This window comes from Mobula birostris, chromosome 22 (assembly GCF_030028105.1).
Source record: "Mobula birostris isolate sMobBir1 chromosome 22, sMobBir1.hap1, whole genome shotgun sequence".
NCBI classification, from domain to species: Eukaryota; Metazoa; Chordata; class Chondrichthyes; order Myliobatiformes; family Myliobatidae; genus Mobula; species Mobula birostris.
In genome coordinates, this window is record NC_092391.1 from 25,082,616 (window position 1) to 25,108,071 (window position 25,456).

The 25,456-nt window shown below is 39.5% G+C and overlaps 1 protein-coding gene across 1 annotated transcript in view; it reads right to left on the bottom strand.

Annotated features, from left to right (window-relative positions):
• Window positions 1-3,872: 3,872 nt before the first annotated feature.
• Window positions 3,873-25,456, bottom strand: part of dync2i2 (dynein 2 intermediate chain 2) — a 41,477-nt gene continuing 19,893 nt past the window's right edge. The window contains exons 2-8 of the mRNA XM_072240365.1: window positions 25,204-25,313; window positions 20,310-20,467; window positions 13,126-13,235; window positions 11,917-12,081; window positions 10,628-10,854; window positions 7,479-7,636; window positions 3,873-4,922 (exon numbers count right to left, since the gene is read on the bottom strand). Of these exons, the coding sequence (XP_072096466.1) occupies window positions 4,684-4,922; window positions 7,479-7,636; window positions 10,628-10,854; window positions 11,917-12,081; window positions 13,126-13,235; window positions 20,310-20,467; window positions 25,204-25,313 (1,167 nt within the window). The 3' untranslated portion in view covers window positions 3,873-4,683. The remainder of the gene's footprint in view (window positions 4,923-7,478; window positions 7,637-10,627; window positions 10,855-11,916; window positions 12,082-13,125; window positions 13,236-20,309; window positions 20,468-25,203; window positions 25,314-25,456) is intronic.

A 25,456-nucleotide genomic window follows, 5' to 3' on the forward strand; every position in this document is an offset into this window, starting at 1 on the left:
CCTCTGGAATTTTCGTTTGACCTTATAAATTTTCTGCTGAAAGACTGCCACTAATTCACGCAGATGTCAGAGTACAAGATCAGTAAGGCCAGAGATGGACTGGGGGTGGGAAAGAGATAGCTAATATGAATAATATGGCTGTCTGAAACACCTTACACTGACATCTCACATATTTAAGAATTAATTGCTGATGTCATTTCAGGTGTTTGTATGACTTTTTATTTGTAAGCTGCCCATTCCAGTAATTCCTAATTATTTCAAATGCAGGTTTCCCCCGCCATCCGAAGGTACAGCATTCCTATGAAACAGGTCGTAAGCCGGAATGCCATAAAGTGAAGAAGCAATTACCATTTATTTATATGGGAAAAATTTGTGAGCTTTTGCAGACCCAAAAAATAACCTACCAAATCATACCAAATAACACAAAACCTAAAATAACTAACATATAGTAAAAGCAGGAATGATATGATAAATATACAGCCTATATAAAATAGAAATACTTCTCTACAATCATTGCCGCACTGTTCTCCATAGCAAAAATCTCACGCAAGCGCTCTTGGCCGAAACACTCTCTTCCAGTAACCTTTAAGCTATGAAGCTGCCAAATCATACCAAATAACACATAAAAATACACAGCCTATATAAAGTAGAAATAATGTATGTACAGTGTAGTATCACTTACCGGAATTGGGAAGACAGGGCCGAGCACACTGATGATGGTGTGTTAGGCGGTGTCATCGGAGGCTGGGGTGGTGCAGTGGTCCCCAACCTCCAGGCTGCTGACCGATACTGATCCGTGGAAAATGCAGCGGCAACCGGGACGCACCCAGCACATCTTTAAGAAAAAAGCCGAAATTACAAGCTAATTAATTAGGTGCCGCCCAGCACGTAAATGTCAGCCCAGAGCAGAGGCGACGCAATCGGGAATTGCCTCTGATCTGGGCCGACATTTATGTGCCGGGCGACACCTAATTAATTAGCTTGTCTATTTGGGCTTTTTTCTTAAAGATGTGCTGAGTGCGTCCCGGCTACCGCGGCAATGTATCGGTACGTGGCCCGGGGGTGGGGGGTTGGGGTGGTGGGACACTGTGGTGTCATCTCATTGTCGTCCGATTCCATCAGGGCAGGCAGGTCATCTTCTATGTCTGTCTGCCTCAGTGTCGAAGGTCGAGGTTCGTCGTCTGCTGTGGCTGATGTGGAAGGCTTGAAAAATGACAGTATGCTTGTCTGCTAGCCTTGCGCATTTTTCTATCATCTCACGCAGTTGCTTCACATTCAGTTCCTGGATGACTTCACTTTCGGTCCGTTCGCTACTGCATTCGGTTTCGATTGTTATCCTTTCCTCTTCCAATTGTATCAGCTCTTCATCTATCAGTTCTTGGTCATGGGATGCCAAAACCTCTTCACCATCATCTTTGTCAACTTCCACAAGCCAAACTCAGTTTGTCCTTACTTCGTTCACCACGATCGAAATGCTCAATTATGTCTAGTTTTACGCTAAGTGTAACACCCTTATGAGCTCTTTTAGGCTTTTCGACACTTTAGAACTCATCTTGCTAACGGCTGCTCACAGGCACCTGTTTAAGCAATGCCGTTCCGGGAGAGGAGCTTGGCTGCTCAGGGCACGCGCTGCCTTTTTTCTTAACAGTGAAAACACCTGTTAGCGAAATCAGGTAACTAGTGTAGGTCTTTCGTAACAGCGAGGTTTCGTAAAGCGAACGTTTGAAAGGCAGGGGACACCTGTGCTACTGCTGCATTAATAACTTGCCTTAAACACATCAACACTTTACACAGTGGTCTCAATAAATGTTATTAATTGAAATAGTAACTATCAACACAACCTATAACCCCTATGGATCTGGGGTTGAGAGGGTGAACAGCTTTAAAGTTCCTTGGCATAAGTATCACTTGAGGATCTCATGTGGTCTGTACATACCAGCTGATGAAGTTTGGTATAGCACCCCAAATTCTAAGAGCTTTTTAATAGGGACACGCTTGAGAGCATCCTGACTGGCTGCATCACTGCCTGGTAAGGGAACTGTACTTCCCTCAATCACAAGACTCTGCAGAGAGTGGTGCGGACAGCCCAGCGCATCTGTAGTTGTGAACTTCCCACTACTCACGACATTTACAAAGACAGCTGTGTAAAAAGGGCCCAAAGGATCATTGGAGACCCGTCACCCCAACCACAAACTGTTCCAGCTGCTACCATCCAGGAAATGGTACCGCAGCATAAAAGCCAGAACCAACAGGCTCCAGGACAGCTTCCTCCACCAGCCCATCAGACTGCTTAAATCATGCTGACACGACTGTATTTCTATGTTATAATGACTATCCTGTTGTACATATTATAAATTACAATTGCACATTGCACATTTAGATGGAGACATAACGTAAAAATTTTTACTCAGGTTTATGAAGGATGTAAGAAAGTCAATTCAATTACCTATTATTTCCAAGGAAAATTGATGATGAGAGGCATTGATTGTGTGGATAGTCAGGCTTTTTCCCCCAAGGCTGAAATGGCTAGCACGGGAGGGCACAGTTTTAAGGGGCAGAGGAGATGTCAGGATTAAGTAAACACGAGTGGTGAGTGCTTGGAATGGGCTGCCGGCAACGGTGGTGGAGGCAGATACGATAGGGTCTTTTAAGAGACTCCTGGATAGGTACATGGAGCTTAGAAAAATAGAGGATTATGGGTAACTAGGTAATTTCTAAGGTAAGGACATGTTCAGCACAGCTTTGTGGGCCAAAGAACCTGTATGGTGCTGTAGGTTTTCTATGTTTCGAAAACAAACTTAGTTTTCATGATTTGATGAATCATTTCATGATTTCACTTTTTTGAATTATACAAAAATACTGAAGTTACTGTCTCCAAGCTCCAAATACTTTTAATTCCTCTGTGAAAATGAATTTCTCTTCAACTTACTAAAATATTTTATTTTCTGAAAGTTGTTAAATTACATTAACTAACTATATATGTCAGACACTGGTGAAAGACAGCATGGCAGTTTGCCAAATGGCTGGTGGGGAGTGTGGTCACTGTGTATGTAGTTATTACAATAGATAAGCCAGTTCAAGATCAGACCAAGCCAAAGCAAGATTATCAAGGTGGATGGATCCTTATAAGTTCCAACGCTGGTCAGTGATGTCAAACACCTAGTTTCTCCAGTTTGGGTTTTGCCTTCAGCACTTGAATTTAGACTTCAGAGCCATGGTCAAAATGTGGAACCAGTAGCTTGGTGAGAACAAATCCTTGCAGTATCAAGTCAGCAGTTGGTTTAGTGTGGCATCAAGGAGCCCTGCAAAAACTGAACTCAACGGGATCAAGCAAATACCACTTCGCTAAAGTCATACCTTGCACAAAGAAAGATGATTGAGATCGTTGCTGATAAATCATTCTAGTCCCAAGGTATCAACGCATGAATTTCTCTGGTCACGTCCTCGCTCCTAATCTACAGTATTCCATCATTCAGTCAGAACAACTACTTCCCAGACCCTCAACAAAAACTAACAAATATCAATTAAAATTTAAGTCAGTACAAGTCAGGATACTTGGGTGGGCATACTAGTCTGCCCCACAAAGCCAAAGTAATGTCAAACCAGAAACAGACCTGACAACAGTGAAGGCAACGTACTTCCCAAAAGCTGCTCACAAAAACTGCAATCATTGTAGTAAGTGGTGTTGTATGTTCAATCGTATCCAGCAATCACAATGTCATGTGGTTGAATAACACCCAATCTGATTGAAAAACACAAATAACCAGTAAAACCACAATCATTGCTATTTTTATGCATTGAAGTGCTCAAGCTTAGAAAACACACAAACAAATAAGGACAAGTATTTAATAATTTTAAAAAATTATTACATCTTGAATTCAAGAAAATTACAATATTAAGGATATTTGTTCTCAATTGTACTTATCACTTAATAGAACTTTGAAATGTAATTTAGAACTCATCCTGTCAAAAAGCATTATTTTTTAAAAATGAGTATTTTAGTCCAGGTTTCACTATTACAATCAAGAGAAACTGATCAAATTAAAAACTGAAAAGCAGCACGACACACAGAAGAGCTGGATCACTAAATAATGTGTTAAACTGCTTTCAGTTTTACAATGAACTGACAGCAAATGTTGCTAGTACTGCTTTCATCATAATGCCAGATAGTGTTTTTTACCACCTCACCAGTGGTGACTGCAGGGTTTTTTTGGGGGGGGGGGGGGAAGGTTACAGTTGCTGCAACGAATGTGGGTTCCTAGGTTCTACTTCTCATGAAAAATATGTAGGTAAATAGGGATCTTGATTACCCTGATCCACACCCTCAGTAGCCTCAAAATCCCTGCAAAACCTCTTTAGTGTCTGTCTCAGTAGATATACATGCAAGTGGAAATTGAGCAGATTAGAGAAGATTGGGTAATCCTCCACAATGCTGGATGGGAACAGCTAATTGAAAGCTGCTACCAGGCTGATTCCGTTTCTCGCAAGATGCAACCTGTGTATACTAGACTAAGGAATTAAAAGTTCTGGTTCTTAAATACTTTGTATTACAAAAATATTACAGACTAATATTAAAATGTTTAAAAATATTTAAATATGCTGAATTAGTTCATAATGTACAAGCGAGAAATGCTGGAGTTGGGGAAAATATTCTCCAGCACTTTGCACCAGGTCTTCAGTCAGTCAATCTGCCACTTCATTAGCAAGTTGCTCAAGTAAAATCATCTCTCTTGGTCGTTGCTTCATCAGTTCTGCATTCAGCTGCCAGATTTTGACACTTCCTTTTGCATTACCAGCTGCAAGCAGCTGCGGTTGTTTTGGATTAAAAGCCAGGCAGTAAACTGGTTTGTTCTCAGCACACTGTTCAATAGAAATTGAGGGATACAGAGAGCTCTGACCAAGATCACAAACCAGCACAGTTCCTGTAAATATAAAAAGAACACTCATTATTTAAGGCTAAAAATATCCCTCTCACACAATGATTTAAGATATTGAGATAAGGCAGTAACCTTTAATTTGAATATAAATTTTAACAATTCATTAGAAACAGAATAACTTGGAGGCTCTGTTTCCATCTCAGAGTTAGCATATCAAGTCAAGTCAAGTCAAGTCACTTTCTATTGTCATTTCGACCATAACTGCTGGTACAGTACACAGTAAAAACGAGACAACGTTTTTCAGGACCATGGTGCTACATGAACAAAACATAAACTACACTGAACTACGTAAAACAACACTAAACTACACTAGACTACAGACCTACCCAGGACAGCATAAAGTGCACAAAACAGTGCAGGCATTACAATAAATAATAAACAAGACAATAGGCACAGTAGAGGGCAGTAGGTTGGTGTCAGTCCAGGCTCTGGGTATTGAGGAGTCTGATGGCTTGGGGGAAGAAACTGTTACATAGTCTGGCCGTGACAGCCCGAATACTTTGGTGCCTTTTGCCAGATGGCAGGAGGGAGAAGAGTTTGTATGAGGGGTGCGTGGGGTCCCTTATAATGCAGTTTGCTTTACGGATGCAGCATGTGGTGTAAATGTCTGTAATGGTGGGAAGAGCGGTCCCAATGATCTTCTCAGCTGACCTCACTATCCGCTGCAGGGTCTTGCGATCCGAGATGGTGCAATTTCTGAACCAGGCAGTGATGCAGCTGCTCAGGATGCTCTCAATACAACCTCTGTAGAATGTGGTGAGGATGGAGGGGCGGGTGGGAGATGGACTTTTCTCAGCCTTCGCAGAAAGTAGAGGTGCTGCTGGGCTTTCTTTGCTATGGAGCTGGTGTTGAGGGACCAGGTGAAATTCTCCGCCAGGTGAACACCAAGAAACTTGGTGCTCCTAACGATCTCTACGGAGGAATCGTCGATGTTCAGCGGAGAGCGGTCGTTCCGTGTCCTCCTGAAGTCAACAACCATCCCTTTTGTTTTGTTTACAGTCAGAGACAGGTTGTTGGCTCTGCACCAGTCCGTTAACCGCTGCACCTCCTCTCTGTATGCTGACTCATCGTTCTTGCTGATGAGACCCACCACGGTCGTGTCATCGGCGAACTTGATGATGTGGTTTGAGCTGTGTGTTGCAGCACGGTTGTGGGTCAGCAGAGTGAACAGCAGTGGACTGAGCACACAGCCCGGGGGGGGCCCCTGTGCTCAGTGTGATGGTGTTGGAGATGCTGCTTCCAATCCAGACTGACTGAGGTCTCCCAGTTAGGAAGTCTAGGATCCAGTTGCAGAGGGAGGTGTTCAGGCCCAGTAGGTTCAGCTTTCCGATCAGTTTCTGAGGGATGATTGTGTTGAATGCTGAACTGAAGTCTATGAACAGCATTCGAATGTACGTGTCTTTTTTGTCCAGGTGGGTTAGGGCCAGGTGGAGGATGATGGCCATATCCTCCCAGCACACCAACCTTTTATGCAGTACTCCACCAAAAGTTTTGAAAATTGAAATGCATTACATCCACTGGTTCTCCCTCATCTATTATACAAGATACATCCTCAAAAATATTCGATTAATATTAATTTCTCTTTCATAACCTATTCTGATTTGTAATACTTTCTCATTGTTAAAGCCGGATAGAAGACAAATTTCCACTGACTGCAGTCTAAACCACCCAGCTCTTTGCAAAATGTACGTAGGGCACAGAAAATATCCTACAGCTAACAGTGCGAGTAAATGTTTGCCTTTATTTAGCAACTTTAACACTACAATGCCAAAAAAGATTCAACCCACATATTAGCTGGTGATCAAAAGCTTGATAAAATTGCAGATTTCAGGGAAGTCTTAGAACAAGGAGAAAGGACTGGGAGTGTTCAGGCTGGAGACTAAGCAAATCAAGGCACAGCTGCTGAGGAACAAAATACACATGAAAAACTAAAACTGGAGGAAGAAGAGAGATGTGAGGGTAGTAGTACGAGAGAAGGCCACAGAAAGGAAAGTGAAGGATGAAGGGATTGACAACCAAGCTGAAAGTTTTGAAAACAATATTTAAGATTACAGGCTAGAATAATCCACTGAGCACAGGGTAACATGAAAGACTCAAAGAAACCCTCTTGGATATATACAGCTTCTCTTACCAATTTGTGCATTAAGAGGAATGCATGTTCTGCCACTTAATCTTGAACTTATGCTATAAGAATGCAGTTGCTGACTGCTTAAGTAACTGGATTTGCACCAAGGGAAAGGAGTTCAAATCCTACACATAGCTGGGTAATTTAAACTCACCCATGGTTAAATTTACAGGTTATCATGTAAATAAAACAGCTGGTTCAGGAAAAGAAATCTGCTTTTCTTATCGAATCTGGCCTACAACCCAACTTATTGATTTTATTGACTCTTAATTGCTTCCTCACTTCAGGGTGGTAAATGCAGGCTTGACCAGTGTCCTCTGCATCACAGGGATACATTTTTTTAAATCAGGTCTTTAAAATTTCCCATCAAAACAAAACCCAAGGTTTTAAAAATATCATACAGTAACTGCACTTACCCTCTCCTGTGGCTGCAGCAAAGACTAGAGGTCGGACTGGAGACCAGCAAACACTGAAGAGGTATGTTTGAGATAACTGAAGAGAAAGAATTGGCTTGGCTTGCAACATGGAGTATAGATGAACATGTCCATCAGTGCCAGCAGTGAGAAAAAGGTTTCTGGGAGAAGAACATTCAAAACTTAAGCATTTATCTAAATATACAAATGTACAGTTAATGTGCTGGACTAGTCTAATTTACCAGAAATGTGAACTTACAGCTACACATTCAAAATTTCGGAATACCCAAAAATGATATGCATTCATGCTGTAATGAATGAAAAGCAGCATCCAGATTGTCGATTTATTGTACATTGACAAATAAATATTTATCCGGACACTAAGTAAAAATACTTAGCTCTTCTTTTAAATTTTACCTTTACATCCATTAACAGACACCACAGAACTGCATCTCTAGCAGTGCAACAATTTTCAATACTGCACTGAAGTTCTGCGAAATGAAAAAGGCTGCAGAGTCCTGAAAGTCTACTAGTCCTAATTAATTGGGGTTTACAACTTTAATTTGTACAGGGTTAAATAATGTGTAGGTCAGGTATCAAGTGTTTCTTCCCTCCCCTCCCGGTCCTGAAGAAAAATACATTACTGAGCTGCAGCATACAATTTATATAGTTAAACCAGTTAACTGAATTCCTTCAAGGAAAAACTAAATTTGTTTCTGGCTGGTCTGGCTACCACTTCTTAAAAAGGTAGGTGTATGGAATTATCAATGACGGCCTTATGCAGGAAAGGTAAAACGCTAATGAGAAAGCAAACTTGTAAGGAGAGGTCCCATCCTTTGTGATTATAAATTAGCAATTTTAAGAAAATCTTGCAATTGTACAAAGGCAGAAGAGAGAATACTTTAAAAATTAGTAAAGAAAGAATAACAAATATAGGAACAGATAGTAAAAGGGTTTACAGATAGTTTCAAAGATGCTCAACAAAGAAAACGCGGGTCCCACAGAAAACAAGTCTTGGCAATTAATAATGAAAAACCAAGGAGTTGACAGATGCATTAAACAGGAACTTGGCGTCATTCTGCACTGTATACTGGAATACAAATCATCCCAGAAAAGGATGGTACTCATGAGTTAGGAGAACTCAGGAAAATTATCAACAGTAATGCCATGGTCCTGTACAAATTGTTGGAGTTGCAGGCTGATGGACAAGTGACAAGTTACTGCACTAGTTTTAATTTCTAAATTTTCCTAGACTGAGTGAAAAATCCTTTGGATTCTAAGATAACAAACATTTTTATTTGCAAAGGAAGGCAGAAAGCAGGAAATTAAGAGGATAATTACCATAGCATCTTTCATACAGAGCATGTTATTATTAAAGCTATTGGAAATGTAATTGCAGACCATTTAGAAAAAGAAGTGTGATAATTGGCCATGTTAGCATAGTGTAGTGAAAGGAAAATAATGTTTGGTCCATTTAAAAACCAGCATACGCAAAACATAAAAGAAAATCTGCAGATTACTACAACTGGATTTCTAAAAGACGTTGATAAGCACTATATCCTTGTCATTATATTACCTTCTACACTAAGCTTTTATTTTCTGCAATAACTTTTGATAGATGATTGGTTTTCAATACAAAATTGGATCTTTTCGTGAAGGGCAAATGGTGTACCACAATCTCAGCCTTTTCCTTTTACAATTTTTATAAATAACTTGCAGGAAGGGGAGGCACATAAAAGTACAACTGGTAAATTATATCATAGCTACATCTGTGTCAGGATTATGCAGCAGGAAAATATGCCCTTCTGCCCAACTCATCCAAGCTGACAAAGGTGCCTCCCTGGGTGCCATTTTTTTGTCCTTTACCCTCCAGCCCCCGCCCAGTTGATCCGGATCCTGTTGTAACCCAAGACAATCCTCTTCACTGTCACTACAGCACTCATTCTGGTGCCATCTGCAAACTATGCCACCTACAATCTCATCTAAATCATTAACATGATGAACAGTGGACTTTACAGAGATCCCTTCAGCACACTACCGGTCACAGTCTTCAGTCTAAAAAACAACCCTCCACTACCACCCTCCAACTCCTTCCACTAAGCCACAGAGACAATGCCCACCACCCTGCCCTCATCAATTCCCTTGGACACTTCAAGCAAATTTGTGAGACACGACTTCCCACACACAAAGCCATTCCAACTATCCCTAATTACTCCTTCCCTTCTCAAATACAAGCACATCCAATCTTTCACTATGCCTCCACTAACTTTGCCACCACTGACATAAGTCTCACTGACCTGTTGTTCTTTGGCTTGTCCTTGCAATTTGAAAGGTAGGAAAATAAGTTCTGAAGAAGACATAAGGAAGTTGCAAGAGATGTAGGCATGTCAAATAAGTAGGGAAATAAATGGCAAACAAACTATAATGTGGGAAAATATGTATATAGTTATTCATTTTGGTAGAACAAGAAATTAAAGGGCGTATAATATAAATGGTGAGAGATTGGAGCTCAAGGTGACCTGATGCATGATTCGGAAAAGACAAGTATGAGAAAAACTAAGAGACTGTTATATTAATGTTAGGGGAATAGAATTGAAAAGTATAGATATTATGCTTCCCTTATACAGGATATTGATGACACACATCTGGAATATTGTGTAAGCAGATAAAAATAATTATTAGCACAAGCTGTGAAATGGGCAGGAAAGGAAGGAAAGCCTAAACCTGTTTGTTCTGGAGTTCACTAGCTTAAGAAGTGACTTGAGTGAAGCTCATAATATCCAGAGAGGTCTTGACAGGTTCGATATGGAAGAATTTAGAATAACAGGTCAGTTTGGAAAAAAAATGAAGACAAGATGATTTTTCTCTAAATGGGTCACAATTCTTCCGAACCCACTTACTCATAGGGCACTACAACCAGAGTAACTGAATATTTGTAAAGCAGATTCTTGCTAAGCATGGGGTTGGATGGTTCCAATGAGTGGAGGCAATGAAGAATAAACTCAAGGGACCAAACAGCCGACACCTGCTCCTAATTAGCATGCTATCGCTTAGAATTGTTTAATAATCTAAACAGGGAGATTTCAGAGGGATTTTCCCAATTTTTATATTTCTCCTGATCTACTCCCACTTTTCATTGTTCATATACACACCTGTGAAATGGTGAGCAGGCAACAGCATGCACAGAACCACAGTGGGGGGAGAAGGTAAATTGGGCTGGTGCTTTCAATGGAACAGAACCGGAGCTCAGCGTTGCACGAGTCAGAACCTCTGTTGAACATTTCAGCACGTAACCACCCTCCACACCAGTAATGAATACAGTCTTGTCCAGGTGAGAGAAAGAGAGAGCAGTCACACCAAAAGTAGTGTTCCCACGAACCTGGGGAATGAGTTGAGATATTAGAAGTTTGTAAGACAAAGCAATACTTCACACAGGAAGTGTAACTAATCGATTCCAGCTTCTATGTATAGTATTACTGACTGCAGAATGCTGGAAGTTCTCATCATATCAAATGACGTCAGAGGAGCATGAAAGTAGTTTAACATGAGAGGATTATTGTTCCAGACAGATTAATTTTACCATGATGATTAGGTCATAGTTAAGACCAGGTGTGTGTTTTGGGGGGTGGGGGATGATGGGGGGGTTGGTGAGACTGTCCAATATCAAAGTCTACCTTTGGTCTCTCATCAGTTTCTCTTTTCAATGATGGTGCCTAATCTGCTGACCACTTCCAGAATATTTGACTTATTTGAATTTATTTATTTATTTTTACACACTTGCAGTACTTCTGTTTTTAGATTCCAGAATTGTTGAGTAGTCAGTGAAGCTGCATTCCACACTGAAAATTCAGCCCATTTCAAAATAAATTTAAACTTTGCTAGCAAAATTCCCTGATCTTTTAGAGAGGAGATCCTGATGCACATAAAATTCTCATCAAATAGTCTCCAAAAGGTAGACTTTGATATAGGACAGTCTCACCAACCCCCCCACACACCTGGTCTTAACTGTGACCTAATCATCATGGTAAAATTAATCTGTCTGGAACAATAATCCTCTCTCCAGGGATCCTGCCTGGAATGCTGCGCACTTTCAGCAACTTCACAACCTGGATCACCTATACTAGCAAGGCTGAGATTTCCCAGTCAGTTGTGGAAAGTCAATTGGATTCCAGCATGAAAACAATTTGACCCTGCTTGCCAACCATATGGCTAAAAGAGAGAAATGAAGAAGCAACTCACAAATGTTGATCTGAACACTAGTTAACTATAAAAGAAATGCAAATATTTGCTAGACAATAGCCATTGGCATGTCTTGGGTTTCCTTACCAGTGTATTTCCATTAGAATAATGGAAAGGCTTATAGCTATGAATGCAAGTAGTTCTCAAATTTCAGACCTATCCCGGACATCTATTACAACATCAAGCTACAAAGAATGCTCACCTTGAGTTTGACATTGCGTGGCATCTGCTGAACGATAAAAGCAAATCCATCCTGCACTACAAGTTGACCTTTGCCATCCATCCCCCAGATGAGAATCTTTCCATCAGTACTCGCACTCAGAATTTGAATTCTGTTACTGTGACTCAAACTCTGGTTCCACTGAACCTGTTTTAAAAGAGAAAAGACATTTTTTTATACTTAAAACTCTCAGGTTAGTCATTCCCTTTCTGCTATATTTGTTTCTTTGGAAAATGTGACAGTTCCTTCTCCTTTTAGGTGTTTAAATATTAGATGAAAAGCAGTGAGACTCTCCCATACTCTACTCGCTCAAATCTGTTACCCAGTCAGTGATACACACAAGGTGTAGTTGGACAATAGGCACTACTGATTGTCTTCTGGAGTCTGGAGTTAAAAGAAAGCCAGTGTCGTCTCTTCAAGATGAAGCATTCTTCAGCCCTAGCGTTATGGGCTGACAAACTATTTCTATGAGAAATAGTTCTCATAGTAAGTAAAACCAAGGAAAGAGCATCAAACCAGACTACAGAGCAAGAAAGAAACGACTAGGATATACTAACTGCAATGGGTTGAGGATTAAATAAGGAACAATGATTTTCTGTTTTTGCAGCCTATCTATTGACAATGCTTTCATCCATAACTGTTGTTATGTCCATCTTCCATAACCTGAGCTCATCTAACTATTGTAATCAACCTGTACAAAGTCCCCTTCATCCATTGCCCCTGTGGCTTAGTGACCTTCTAGGTTTCAGGTCCAGAAATGTTTTAATCTTAAAAATGTCACCCTGATTTTCATATTACTGCATGGCCTCACTCAGCATGTTGCTTACAGACATACAATCTCATCACTATGCTCCTCTAATTCTGCTCCTACCCATTCTCTCCTCCACACTCATGGTAGCTGAACAATAAATCATGCAAAAACAGAAAATCATTCCGTTACAACTCTGCATTTTTCCTCTTGTTTTAAGTTGCTCCTTAAAACAAGTCATTATCTTGCAAACATGAAATGCATCACATTGTAGTTCCCATCACACAAATAACTTGCCAAGGGCATAAATGGTGGGGTAGAAGGAGTGACATACTGAATTTTAATATTAGCTTCAATCACCCTGAAGATTTTCAACATGGTCAAATTAGTAATAAACCAACCATGGTAAGGACAATAAAATCAACTCAGACTACATCTTTTACCTGATAAACAGGCTCACGATGAGTATCTTCAGACATTCCTGATCCAGCAATTAAAGGGTCATCAGTTTTACTGCAGTTCCATACTAAAACTTCTCCATTGTAAAGTCCACCTAAAGAAAACAGCACATAAACTTAGAACATAATCTTTCTCCTCACATATGACATTACAGTTTATTAATACAAAATATCAAGCAGCATTCATACATCAGCCAAAAAATTGAGGATTTAAGATGGACTCAGAGGAAACAGTCTGTTTTCCCCCATGCCTCCTGCTTTTGTTATTCAAATGTCTATCAATCTCTACCTCAACATGCACAATGATTCCACCTCCACAGCTCTCTAGACAATCCCCCCGGAGTCAAGCCCCTCAGAAGAAATTCCATTTTAATCTCCATCTTGAATTGACAATCAACCCCTTATTCCAAAACTGTTCTCCACATTCTAGATAATTACAATGGAGGAAACATCCTTCATATCCATCCATCAAACCTTCAAGTACATGCTTAAATCAGATTCTCATTCTTCTAAGTTTCTGTGCATCAGCCCAATATCTCTTCATATGCCACCACCCTCATCCCAGGATTCAACCAAACAAATCTTCATTGTACTGTCTCCAATACAAATGTATCCTTCGCTAAATATGAAACTGAAAACTATAAGCATAACTCCAGGTGCTGTATCACCAGCACTTAGAAAATCTGTAAACTTCGCAAGTTTGTAAACAATCATTGCATTGCCACTTTCAATAAAGGCTAAGATTAAATAACCATTGTTCATTACTTGTACCTGTGTGTAAACCTTTGTAATTCATGCACTGGCCATACACATTTTCCCTCATTATATGCCACCTGCAAGCTTCTTACCCATTCACTTACCTAGATCACTTTTCACGCTCCTTGTGTGTCCCTCATAACTGTCTTTGTATCATCAGCTATAATACACTCGACCCCTTCATCGAACTCTTTAAAAAGATCATAAATAGTTGACCACTGATCCCCGTGATATTTGTTACTGACTACTAATCCTAACACGACTCATTATTGCCCCCCCACCTGTTTGATAATCAGTTCCTTAACCATAAGGGCATACTACCACAATCCCACATTCTCTTCTACTGTGTAGTAACTTCCATGCGGCATCTTGTCAACTGCCTAAATGAAATCTAAATGCATTAAATCTGCTGGTTCCCCCTTTACTCTTTCCTCAAAATCATCCAGCAAATTCGTCAAACACAATTGCTCTTTCACAAAATTATGTTGAATTTGCTTCATTATCTTCTGATTTTCCTTTTATTACCAACTTAACAATGGATTCCAGCATTTCCCCCTTAATGTTATATGGCCTTTATTTTTTTCTTTTCTCCCTCCTTTCTTGAATAGTGACATTATACTTTCAGCTTTCCAATTCATTGAACGTGAGCGTGGACCTTTGGCAGATTAAAATAAATATTGCAGCATCTCTGTAACTACAAGACCAAAGGATGCGTGCATTCAGGACCAGGGGATTTGTCAATCACATTTGCTTACTACTTTTTTTGTCTGACTCCCTCCAGAGCTTCAATTATTCATTAATATTGGGGTGTTTTAAAATTGATTTCTGTTGTGAAATCTGATCCATTTAGAATCTCTGCCATTTCTCTATTTTCTATTAATTCCTCAGTGTTGTCCTCCAAGAGACCCATTTATTATTTAGCTACCATCTTCCTTTTTAAATAACATTGTATTCATAGCCATACTTTATTGATCCCGGGGGAAATTGGTTTTCGTTACAGTTGCATCATAAATAATAAATAGCAATAGAACCATAAATAGTTAAATAGTAATATGTAAATTATGCCAGTAAATTATGAAATAAGTCCAGGACCAGCCTATTGGCGCAGGGTGTCTGACCCTCCAAGGGAGGAGTTGTAAAGTTTAATGGCCACAGGCAGGAATGACTTCCTATGACACTCTGTGCTGCATCTCGGAGGAATGAGTCTCTGGCTGAATGTACTCCTGTGCCCACCCAGTACAATATGTAGTGGATGGGAGACATTGACCAAGATGGCATGCAACTTAGACAGCATCCTCTTTTCAGACACCACCATGAGAGAGTCCAGTTCCATCCCCACAACATCACTGGCCTTACGAATGAGTTTCTTGATTCTGTTGGTGTCTGCTACCCTCAGCCTGCTGCCCCAGCACACAACAGCAAACATGATAGCACTGGCCACCACAGACTCGTAGAACATCCTCAGCATCATCTGGCAGATGTTAAAGGACCTCAGTCTCCTCAGGAAATAGAGACGGCTCTGACCCTTCTTGTATACAGCCTCAGTGTTCTTAGACCAGTCCAGTTTATTGTCAATTCGTATTCCCAAGTATTTGTAATCCTCCACCATGTCCACACTTACCCCCTGGATGGAAACAGGGGTCACCAGTCCCCTAGCTCTCCTCAGGTCCACCACCAGCTCCTTAGTCTTTTTCACATCAAGCTGCAGATAATTCTGCTTACACCATGTGACAAAGTTTCCTACCATAGCCCTGTACTCAACCTCATCTCCCTTGCTGATGCATCCAACTATGGCAGAGTCATCCCAAAACTTCTGAAGATGACAAGACTCTGTGCAGTAGTTGAAGTCTGAGGTGTAAATGGTGAAGAGAAAGGGAGCCCCAGTGCTGCTGATCACTCTGTCGGACACACAGTGTTGCAAGCACACGTACTGTGGTCTGCCATTCTGTTTAACACAGCGTTGAAGCTGTCCATTCCCAGGTTTCATAATAAAAAGATATGATGTGACATTTTTATCTGGAAATGCAAACTGTGTTATTTAGTTCACAAAACATTTGATCTCATTTGCCATTTTGTTCCATCTAGCATCCTCTAGTGGGAGTAATGATGTACTACAAGAACTGCAAATTGAATCACAGTATGGTATTATGCCATATTTAAACTTTGTGTCTTCAAGCTCTCTAAATCAAGTAACTAATGTTTCTATAACATTAATAAAATAATATTAATATATTGAAATAATTACTGCCAATGCTTTGCGGAATTTTCAATATGCAAAATATACTAAATACCACAAGACTGTTTTTTGAAATAAAAGACTGTGGAAGAGACTAATCACTCTAATAACTAAGAAGGTTATAAAACAAGACTGCTGACCATGTCACTATGATTTTCAATATATGCTAAAACTTCCATATATGTGTGGTGGACAGTATATTGACTGGTTGAATCATAGTCTGGTATGGAAACACTAATGAATGCCCTTGTATGAAAAATGCCCTCCCCACCATAGAACAGTGCCACAGGAAAGCAGCATCCATCAAGCACCCCGACCATCCAAGCCCCGCTCCCTTCAGTGTTAGAAGTAAATTTATTATCAGAGTACATATACAACCCTGAGATTCATTTTCTTGTGGCAATCACAGGATGGACAACAACATACCTGCAAAAAAAACAAAAACAACAAACTGTACAGATACAAAAGAAAAAAAAGGTGTGCTCAATGGTGGGAGGGCTTTACCCATGCTAGACTGGGCCATATCCACTACTTTTTGTAGGCTTTTGCAAGGGCACTGATGTTCCCATACCATGCCATGGTGTAACCAGTTAATGTACTCTCCACCAGACATCTTTCACTGTTGCTATCATGGAGAACGTACAGGAGCCTCAGGACCCGCACCATCAGGTTCAGGAACAGTCATTGCCCCTCAACCATCAGGCATTTGAGCTTTTTTTATTTGTACATTGGCTGTTGTCCACCCTGTTGGGTGTGGTCTTTCATTGATTCTATTGTGTTATTAGCATTTACTGTGATTGCCTACAAGAAAATGAATCTCAGGGTTTGTATATGGTGACATACATGTATTTTGACACAAAATTTATTTTGAATTATGCTTCATTACATTAGCTTTATATAAGTACAAGGATGTACTGCGCAAAAGACAAGGCTCTCAGCCACAATAAAAAAAAGGGAAAATTGGATATTAAATTCAAGAGTCACAGGACAGGTAAAATAAAAATCCAGAAGCTGTTTTCAGTGATTATCTGCTCTTCCAAAAAGGTCACAGCTACACAGATTCATCAGTACATTTAATTAATTAATTAATCAATCAATTAATTCAAGATAATTTCAACTGTTTGTTATTTTGACTATTTAAAAATTCCCCAATAATAAAACAGCTCAAAAATGAGACACAACTGAGGTTTTGAAAGTTTACACAGCCTTAATTCAAGTTGAAAAACATTTTAATTTAATAACACTCAGCTAATTATCTCTAAATCCTGTTCTTTATTTTTTAAATAATTGCCCATAATTTTTCCAATTTGCTTATCGTTTTTTCTCTAAATTGTTAATACACCAACACACATGGTAGGAGATTAATTTTTTTAACTTTTTAATTTCCTGATTGAAGTCATCGATGGGAGTAAGACTAACAACAGGAAAAGGAAATTCTCAGATTACTACATCCTAGTGGGCAAGTTTCCACAAAGTCAGCAACAAGTGCCATCATCTCATGGTTAACCACAAAATCTGAGCTTATACGTATTGAGCAACATCAAGGAATAAATTATACACATTTCTATTTTTAAGCAACATTTTTATTTAATTTAAATTCACTTCAAGAAAGTGCTCATTCACAATCACTTTTTCTGAAACTGGGATACATTTTGATTTAGGAGCATATCTGTAAAAAACGACAACAGATACCTCTTAATGAATGCAATTAAATCAACAGATTGGGATTTCAGGACTTGGGAAGAGGTTATTATTGGTGACATTAGCTGGGTCTTTCATGGTGCCATAGATTCCTGAGAGTAGCAACATTTCATGCCAAGAAAATCTCCAAGGAAGATAAGATTGAAGTTACAGTTGTCACATGCAGAGTATAATACTGGTTTAGACCACTTGGTTCTACATCCATGCATAGTCATAGTCATACTTTATTGATCCCGGGGGAAATTGGTTTTCGTTACAGTTGCACCATAAATAACAAATAGTAATAGAACCATAAATAGTTAAATAGTAACATGTAAATTATGCCAGTAAATTATGAAATAAGTCCAGGACCAGCCTATCGGCTCAATCTAGTACTTTCAACAATTTGCACATCCATCCTTTACCCTTCATGACTCTGTACACATATAATAAGAAAACATAATAGATAGCCTTGCAGCCACTCAAACCTGTTCCATCATTGGTATGATCTGATCTTTGCCCTCAATACTATTCTACCAAATTGTGACACCCTTTGTCATTATAGACCAAAAATCTACCTAACAAAGTCCCAAATATACAAGTGTCTGGAGAAGATAATTCCAAAGATTTAGAAATATTTCAGAGAAGAATTTCCTCTTCATCTCAGCTTCAAAAGGGGGCCCCAAATTCTGGGTTGTGCACAGTAAAACAATCCTTATAGTATCTCAGAATATTGTTCCACTTTCTAAACCATAAATTACTCAAAAATATACGTTTATACCTTTTCCAATGCCTCATTACAATTTATCCTGTTACATTTGCACCAAACCACTAGCTCCACCTCATTACAAGTACTTTTGGAAAATTTTACACTAATTGCACACAATGCTTCAGATGTAAAACCTCCACATAATTCAAAATTTAATAGAAAACAGACGTTAAGTCAAAATTTACTTAGCAAATTAAAAAATAATGATTACATGAACCTTCAACCTAAAAGATCTAGAGCACAGAACATAATTTTAGCTTCTGATTAATTTGCATTACCGGCCAAAATCCAATAATTATAGAATATACTTTGATCAACAATGGAAATCAAACTAAATTCAATAATGGTCAATGTGAGCAAATGATTTCATTAACAGTACTACTACCAGACAATTAACCATCACAAGCCTCAATAAGCAATAAAGTGACTAGGGATTGATGCATTTTAAATAAAGTTCACACCTGGGATTTGCACAGCACCTGAGACTTCAATTCCTACCTTACTTTATCGCAGGCCTCAGGAGTTCACAGGCAAACTTCATAATTTCCAGCCCTGCGTAAAATTTTTATAATAATGTAGATTGTTTCACTGAGCAATTCTGCACAAACACTGAGTTATGACTGTGAAGTATTATTTACGTATTTCTGTCTTTCAGCTTACGATTCCTTGCTATTAAAGTATTTCAGAATAGGGGAATTGTCCCCAGCACTCAGGCCACATATACCCAAACCAATAAATCTGAAATTATGAACACATTTCTACTTGCATGAACTTGACGACCTGTTAAATAATAGTGTATCCACTTCAAAAATTACATCATTGTCTGCAATGGATTTGGGACATCATAAGGTTCTGTATATACGTAAACCTTTTGTCATTCTACATTTCAACACCTGAGATTCACAACACACTGGAGGAACCCAGCAGGTTGGGCAGCATCTGTGGAAAAGATCAGTCAACATTTCGGGCCGGAATCCTTCGTCAGGACTGAAGAGGGAAGGGGCAGAGGCCCTATAAAGAAGGTGGGGGGAGTGTGGGAAGGAGAAGGCTGGTAGGTTCCAGGTGAAAAACCAGTAAGGGGAAAGATAAAGGGGTGGGGGAGGGGAAGCAGGGAGGTGATAGGCAGGAAAGGTGAAGGAGGAATAGGGGAAAACACAATGGGTAGTAGGAGGCGGCGGAACCATCTAGGTAGTCTCCAGCCCCTTGGTATGATCATAGAATTCTCCAACTTCCGGTAATTCCTTCCCCCTCCCTTCCTCTATCCTTATGTCACTCTGCCCCCTCCTCCAACTGCCTATCACCTCCCTCATGGTTCTGCATCCTTCTACTACCCATTGTGCTTTCCCCTATTCCTTCTTCACCTTTCCTGCCTATCACCTCCCTGCTTCCCCTCCCCCACCCCTTTATCTTTCCCCTTACTGGTTTTTCACCTGGAACCTACCAGCCTTCTCCTTCCCACCCTCCTCACACCTTCTTTATAGGGCCTCTGCCCCTTCCCTCTACAGTTCTGACGAAGGGTTCTGGCCCAAAACGTCGACTCATCGTTTCCACGGATGCTGCCCGACCTCCTGAGTTCCTCCAGCGTGTTGTGAGTGTTGCTTTGACCCCAGCATCTGCAGATTATTTTGTGATAACACCTGAGATTTGGAGGTCAATTGTCCAGCTTCACTTCCCCTCCTTATAAAGGATAGAGATGCAAACTTCAGAAATCAAAGCCTAAATTCATACCAGCAATCAACGAAGGCTCAGTTGGGTGGAATGCTAGACACATGACAGCACTGGAAACATAAATCACAACGTCTGGTCGATTTGGGTTTAATCCTCTACGATCCAGATTCCAGGTACACACATAAGATTTCTCTGTGCTCCAGTCACCATCCTGCAACCTGTAATTAAGTTTAATATCCATTAACTATTATTCTGGGCAGCTCAAAAAGAACTTTAACACCAGAAGTAGAATGCAAACTTACAGGTTCAAATATTCATCATATTTGATGGAACAATACAAAGGCAATTGGTGACCCAGTCACAAATTAGAAAGTATATCAAATGAACTGCACAAAAAAAATGAAGTATTGCATATCTAATAGCGGTGTCCTCCAGTCCCTCTTATTCTGCTTTATGATTTGGATCGGTAGAGTACCAAGCAGATATGTTGAAGTCACTTGTGACAACACAGAAATCAGCAGTAACATGGAAATGGATTGTTCTCATGATCCATAATGTTCACTTGGATTAATCATCCGGGAACTTCGGAACAATGTACAAAGAAGAATACTCTAAGCAATGTATTTGTTTAGTATCAGCTTGATCTACAATACTGAGTGAGAAAGCAAGCTGAGATGGGACTTTGTTCGATTCGTAACAGGTATTATTCTGACAAACAACATGATACAACACATGAAATGAGATGACTGATGAAAAGTAGCATTTTTCCCCAATTACAGCAGCTATTCAATTATTTTTGAAGTATTTGTTACTTCTTGCTATTTAAATTTGAAACAATTGCTACAAAGATAAAAATATCCTACTTCTTTATAACTGTTATTGCTTGTTAATATACAAATTAAGTTGAAATAAAACAAGCTTGCTTGCATACAGCAATTTTTCTAAGAAATGTTCAGGATTTCCACGTGCTGTTCAGGCATCTAATTACTCTTAAAGCACAATCACAGTTGTAATGAAGGTGAACAATTTGGCCAAAACTAAAGAAAAACGATCTAGTATTTTAATGATGTTAGTTGAAGCAAGCAGGACAATGAACTTGTTTCTTCACACCTAGTTAAAAGGCAGTTTAATACATCTCATTTGAAAGACAACACCTCTGATAATAATGCATTATGTCAGAATACAGTCAGGCGTCAACATTGATTTCGTTCTCAGATATTTCTAGAAGACTTGAACCCAACTAAAGAGCAAATCCATTGAGACTGAATCATAACACAGTGATAAAGGCACTTAATGCAATGACTAATGTCTTCAATACCACTGAAATAAACGTGGAATAAACAACATCTTTACCAACTCCTGGGAATCCTTAGCCCATGACTATTCAGAGACAAGACTTTTGAATATTACTAGCGTCAGGTCCACACATTAGGAGTGCACGGATACCCAGCATAAGCTGCAGAAGCAGCACAACAACTTGTAAGCTACCCACCCATCTATCCCATAGAAGCACCACCTGTCCCAAGTGTGATAGAGTCTGCAGATGCTACATTGGCCTCATCAGTTATCCCACAGAACCAGAGTGGAAGCAAGTCATATTCAATCCCAAGGGGCCACCTAAGAAGAAGCAGTAAGTATTTATGAGTACAATAACAGCGCAAGGAACAATTTAGACAGGCAGATACGTTCTCCATATCGCACTACTTAAGTATCACTTCTTCAACCAACACCAAAAATAAATTGTTTTTTTAATCTCCTTTCCACTTTTGAGAAGCAAACTCACTGCTCCTTTTCCAGAAAAAAAACAATACTTCAAAAGGAATTTACTGTTTGTGAACCATTCCAGAACAATGAGAGTGTGATAAAGATACAATCAATAATTGTAGTTTATGCAAAACCAAATCTATTTTGCTCGCGGATTACCATTTCAAACTAAATGTTAAACATTTGGAGATTAGTTTTCAACTCATGACTTGAAACATCAAAAATACCTTTGCCTCCATAGGTGCTATTTAACCCAGAGTTTCTCCATCAGTTTGGGTTTTTTTTTGCTCCAGGCATCTGCAGTCTCTTAGGCCTCGATTTTACAACTCAACTGAACTCTCTTCAAGGTATGTCCACTTTGAAGTTTTGGCCTCTTCAACAGGAGATCTGCAAGTTCTCAATTGTTTATACTGCTCTCCTCCCCTTTGACAACATCCTTACCAAGGTTCACCACCTCCAGCCATGTGTCCTTTCTTGCTACTTGTCATCATTGCCATCTTGTGCCACGTGGCTTCCAACTCTGTTTTCAGGTCTCCCTGTTTGGTCCCAGCCTGGATTTCAGTCATGTACATTCAACTCACCACTTCTCTCAAGGTTTTTCCCCTCAGTACCCCATGCTCCACCATCTCCACTGTGTGTATACCTTATGTCATTTTTTAAAGTCTTCCCTTCCCTGCCAAACCCTTCATTTTCTATATGTACTATTATCTGCTATTCTTTTATCATGGATTCCAAGCATCTTAGTCTTCTGGATGAGCCTCTCATGAGGGACTTTGCCAAACACTTACTAAAATCCATGTAGACAACATCCACAGCTCTACCTTCTTCAATCATGCTCATCATCTTGTCATAAAACGCAATCAAGTTAACTACGTCACGACATACTCTACACAAAGCCATGCTGGCTCTCCCTAATTAGGCCATGGTTTTCCAAATGCTGATAAATCCTATCCCTAAGATTTCTCTGCGGTAACTTCCTTACCACTGACATCAGACTCACTGGTCTATATGCTTTCCTGGATTATCCCTGGTTTCCTTCCTGAATAATAGAATAATTAGCTACTTACCAGTCCTCTGGAACTCACCTGTGGCTAGAGAGGACACAAAGTTATTGGTCACCCAACAATCTCCTTTCTTACCTCTCTCAATTCCATCAGGGAACACATCCATCCTAATGCTATTTAAGAATCCCAACACTACTTCCTCCTTTATCTCCAAATGTCATAGCATTATCAATATGCTCGGCACTAATGTCCCTATCCTCCACATCCTTCTCCTTGGTAAATACTAATGCACTCATTAAGGATCTCACCCACATCCTCCTCATCCAAACAAATGTTCCCCCCTTTATCCTTGATTGGTTATACCCTCTCCCCAGTTATCCTTGTGCTCTTGATGTATGTATAGAATGTCTTGGTAATTCATTGAATATTGAGATAGGTGGTCAAGTTCTCTCTTGCTAGAGATGACCATCATTTGGGAGTTTTCTAACATCAATGCTATTTGTCACATCAGTCCATGCTTGAACTTTGCTTAGATCTTGCAGCATATAGAAACTGCTCTGTTTGCTGAGTAGCTGCAAGTTGCATTGAACATAATAAAACCCTCAGCGAGCATCTCCATTTATGATGGAAAAAAGACCCATCATAAATAAATAGGCTTAATGTGGATGCTCCAAGAAAATTCTTAAGGAACTCATGCAGTGATTCCTGGGCACACTGTATTCCTTGAAACATGTGATTCTAGCCAATGGAATGTTTTCTCTTTGATTCTCAGGCACCTTGAAGCCACACTCAGTCACAAGAAAACAGAAGCCAAAATACAGCAATTGACCCTAAGCTGGCCTACTGGGCATTATCTCCTCTAGGACTGTGCCTTGGTCACTTGCAGTAACAGACAGATGAGATCAAGGGTACACCTACTTGACTTCATTTTCACTTGTGTTGATACATTCACCTCCTGTCACAGTCCTAGTCTGACATCTTCATCCTTCACAATAATCTATGGCGATGCTATTAAGTCATTCTTGCTGATGGAAATTAAAGTCCCCTATTTAGAATATATTATATGCACTTCTACTTTCAATGATTCTTCCAACTGTTGTTTCACATGGAGAGCTAATTTATCAATTGAGTGAGTTGTAGATGGTAATCAGAAGATCCTTGCTGTGAAACTTCATGTTCAGAGTTAGCTCAGTTTGATCCAGTAAGGCTTCCACTTGGGCTAGCTAGAACACAAAACTTCGAGTGGCATTCAAGAAACAATGGGATGACATTAATTGATTGCATCTAGAGAGATTCATTAAGTGGCCTCCGTCATTTATTAATTCTCTAGCTATAATTTATCACACTGCTATTTTGACACAAAAATATTCCTTGCAGTTTCTAGTTGATAAACATGTTTTAAAAGTATAAGTTTTTGATACCCATTAAATGTTGCTCACAGAAGAGTTCCAAGAACTTTAGGGAAATATATAAATAATAAAGTAACATTCAAATTAACTATTACAAATATCTTCACTAATTATGAAAATAATCTATTTCTTGGTAATTTGCATGTTTTTACATGAAAAGGTACACAGACTTATGTGATAGTTTCTCTCATAACTTCCTGCTGCTGTCATGAACAAATTCAGAGCTTCCCCCCCCCCATTATACTTAATGCTTCCCGTGAGCCTCAGATTAAAGGATAGAGAAATCTTGTATCCTTTAGATTTGCACAGTTCTAAATTGTAAGTGCCCTCTCTACAAATCTGATCATTATATCATTAAATGGTTGTATACCAATGGAGATGGGAAGGAAAACAAAAAGTGCTAGAATTATGAGATTCCACATGAGGAAAGAATGGGTGGCTTACATCCCTAATTCCTTGAAAAGAGGGAGTCAACAAAGGACCCAACGGTTTCCTTAAAACTATGAGAAGTTTTAATCATTTGATAGTGGGAAAGAGAACAATTAGAGACAAGCGAATCCTCCTAACCCAAAGAATAATGAAAACAAGTAACAATGGACAGTAGCAGTTAAGACAAATACTGTACATCTATCTACGTAGGGAAAAACCAGATTCAAGATTGTTTGATGTCATTTCCAGTACACAAGTGTAAAGGAGAACAAAATAATTGTTACTCTGGATCCGATGCAGCACAAAAAAAACACAACATAAAGAACATTATAAATATAGTTACAATACCTGCCATATGAACAAGCAATAACAGAGCCAGTAGCATTCCAGGACACACCAGTAACATGTAGCTGTCGCTCACAGGCTTCTGGATAATGCAGGGTATATAAGCATGAAACCTAGAACAGAAATTAAAGCATTAAACTTCCTCTTATAATCACCAAAAGGAAATTTCCAAATTTTAAGGCACCTTGCAGTACTCAGCACTAGTCAGTCAAATTATAGGATTGAACTAGTTTCATTTTGGAAAATCTCCCTTGCA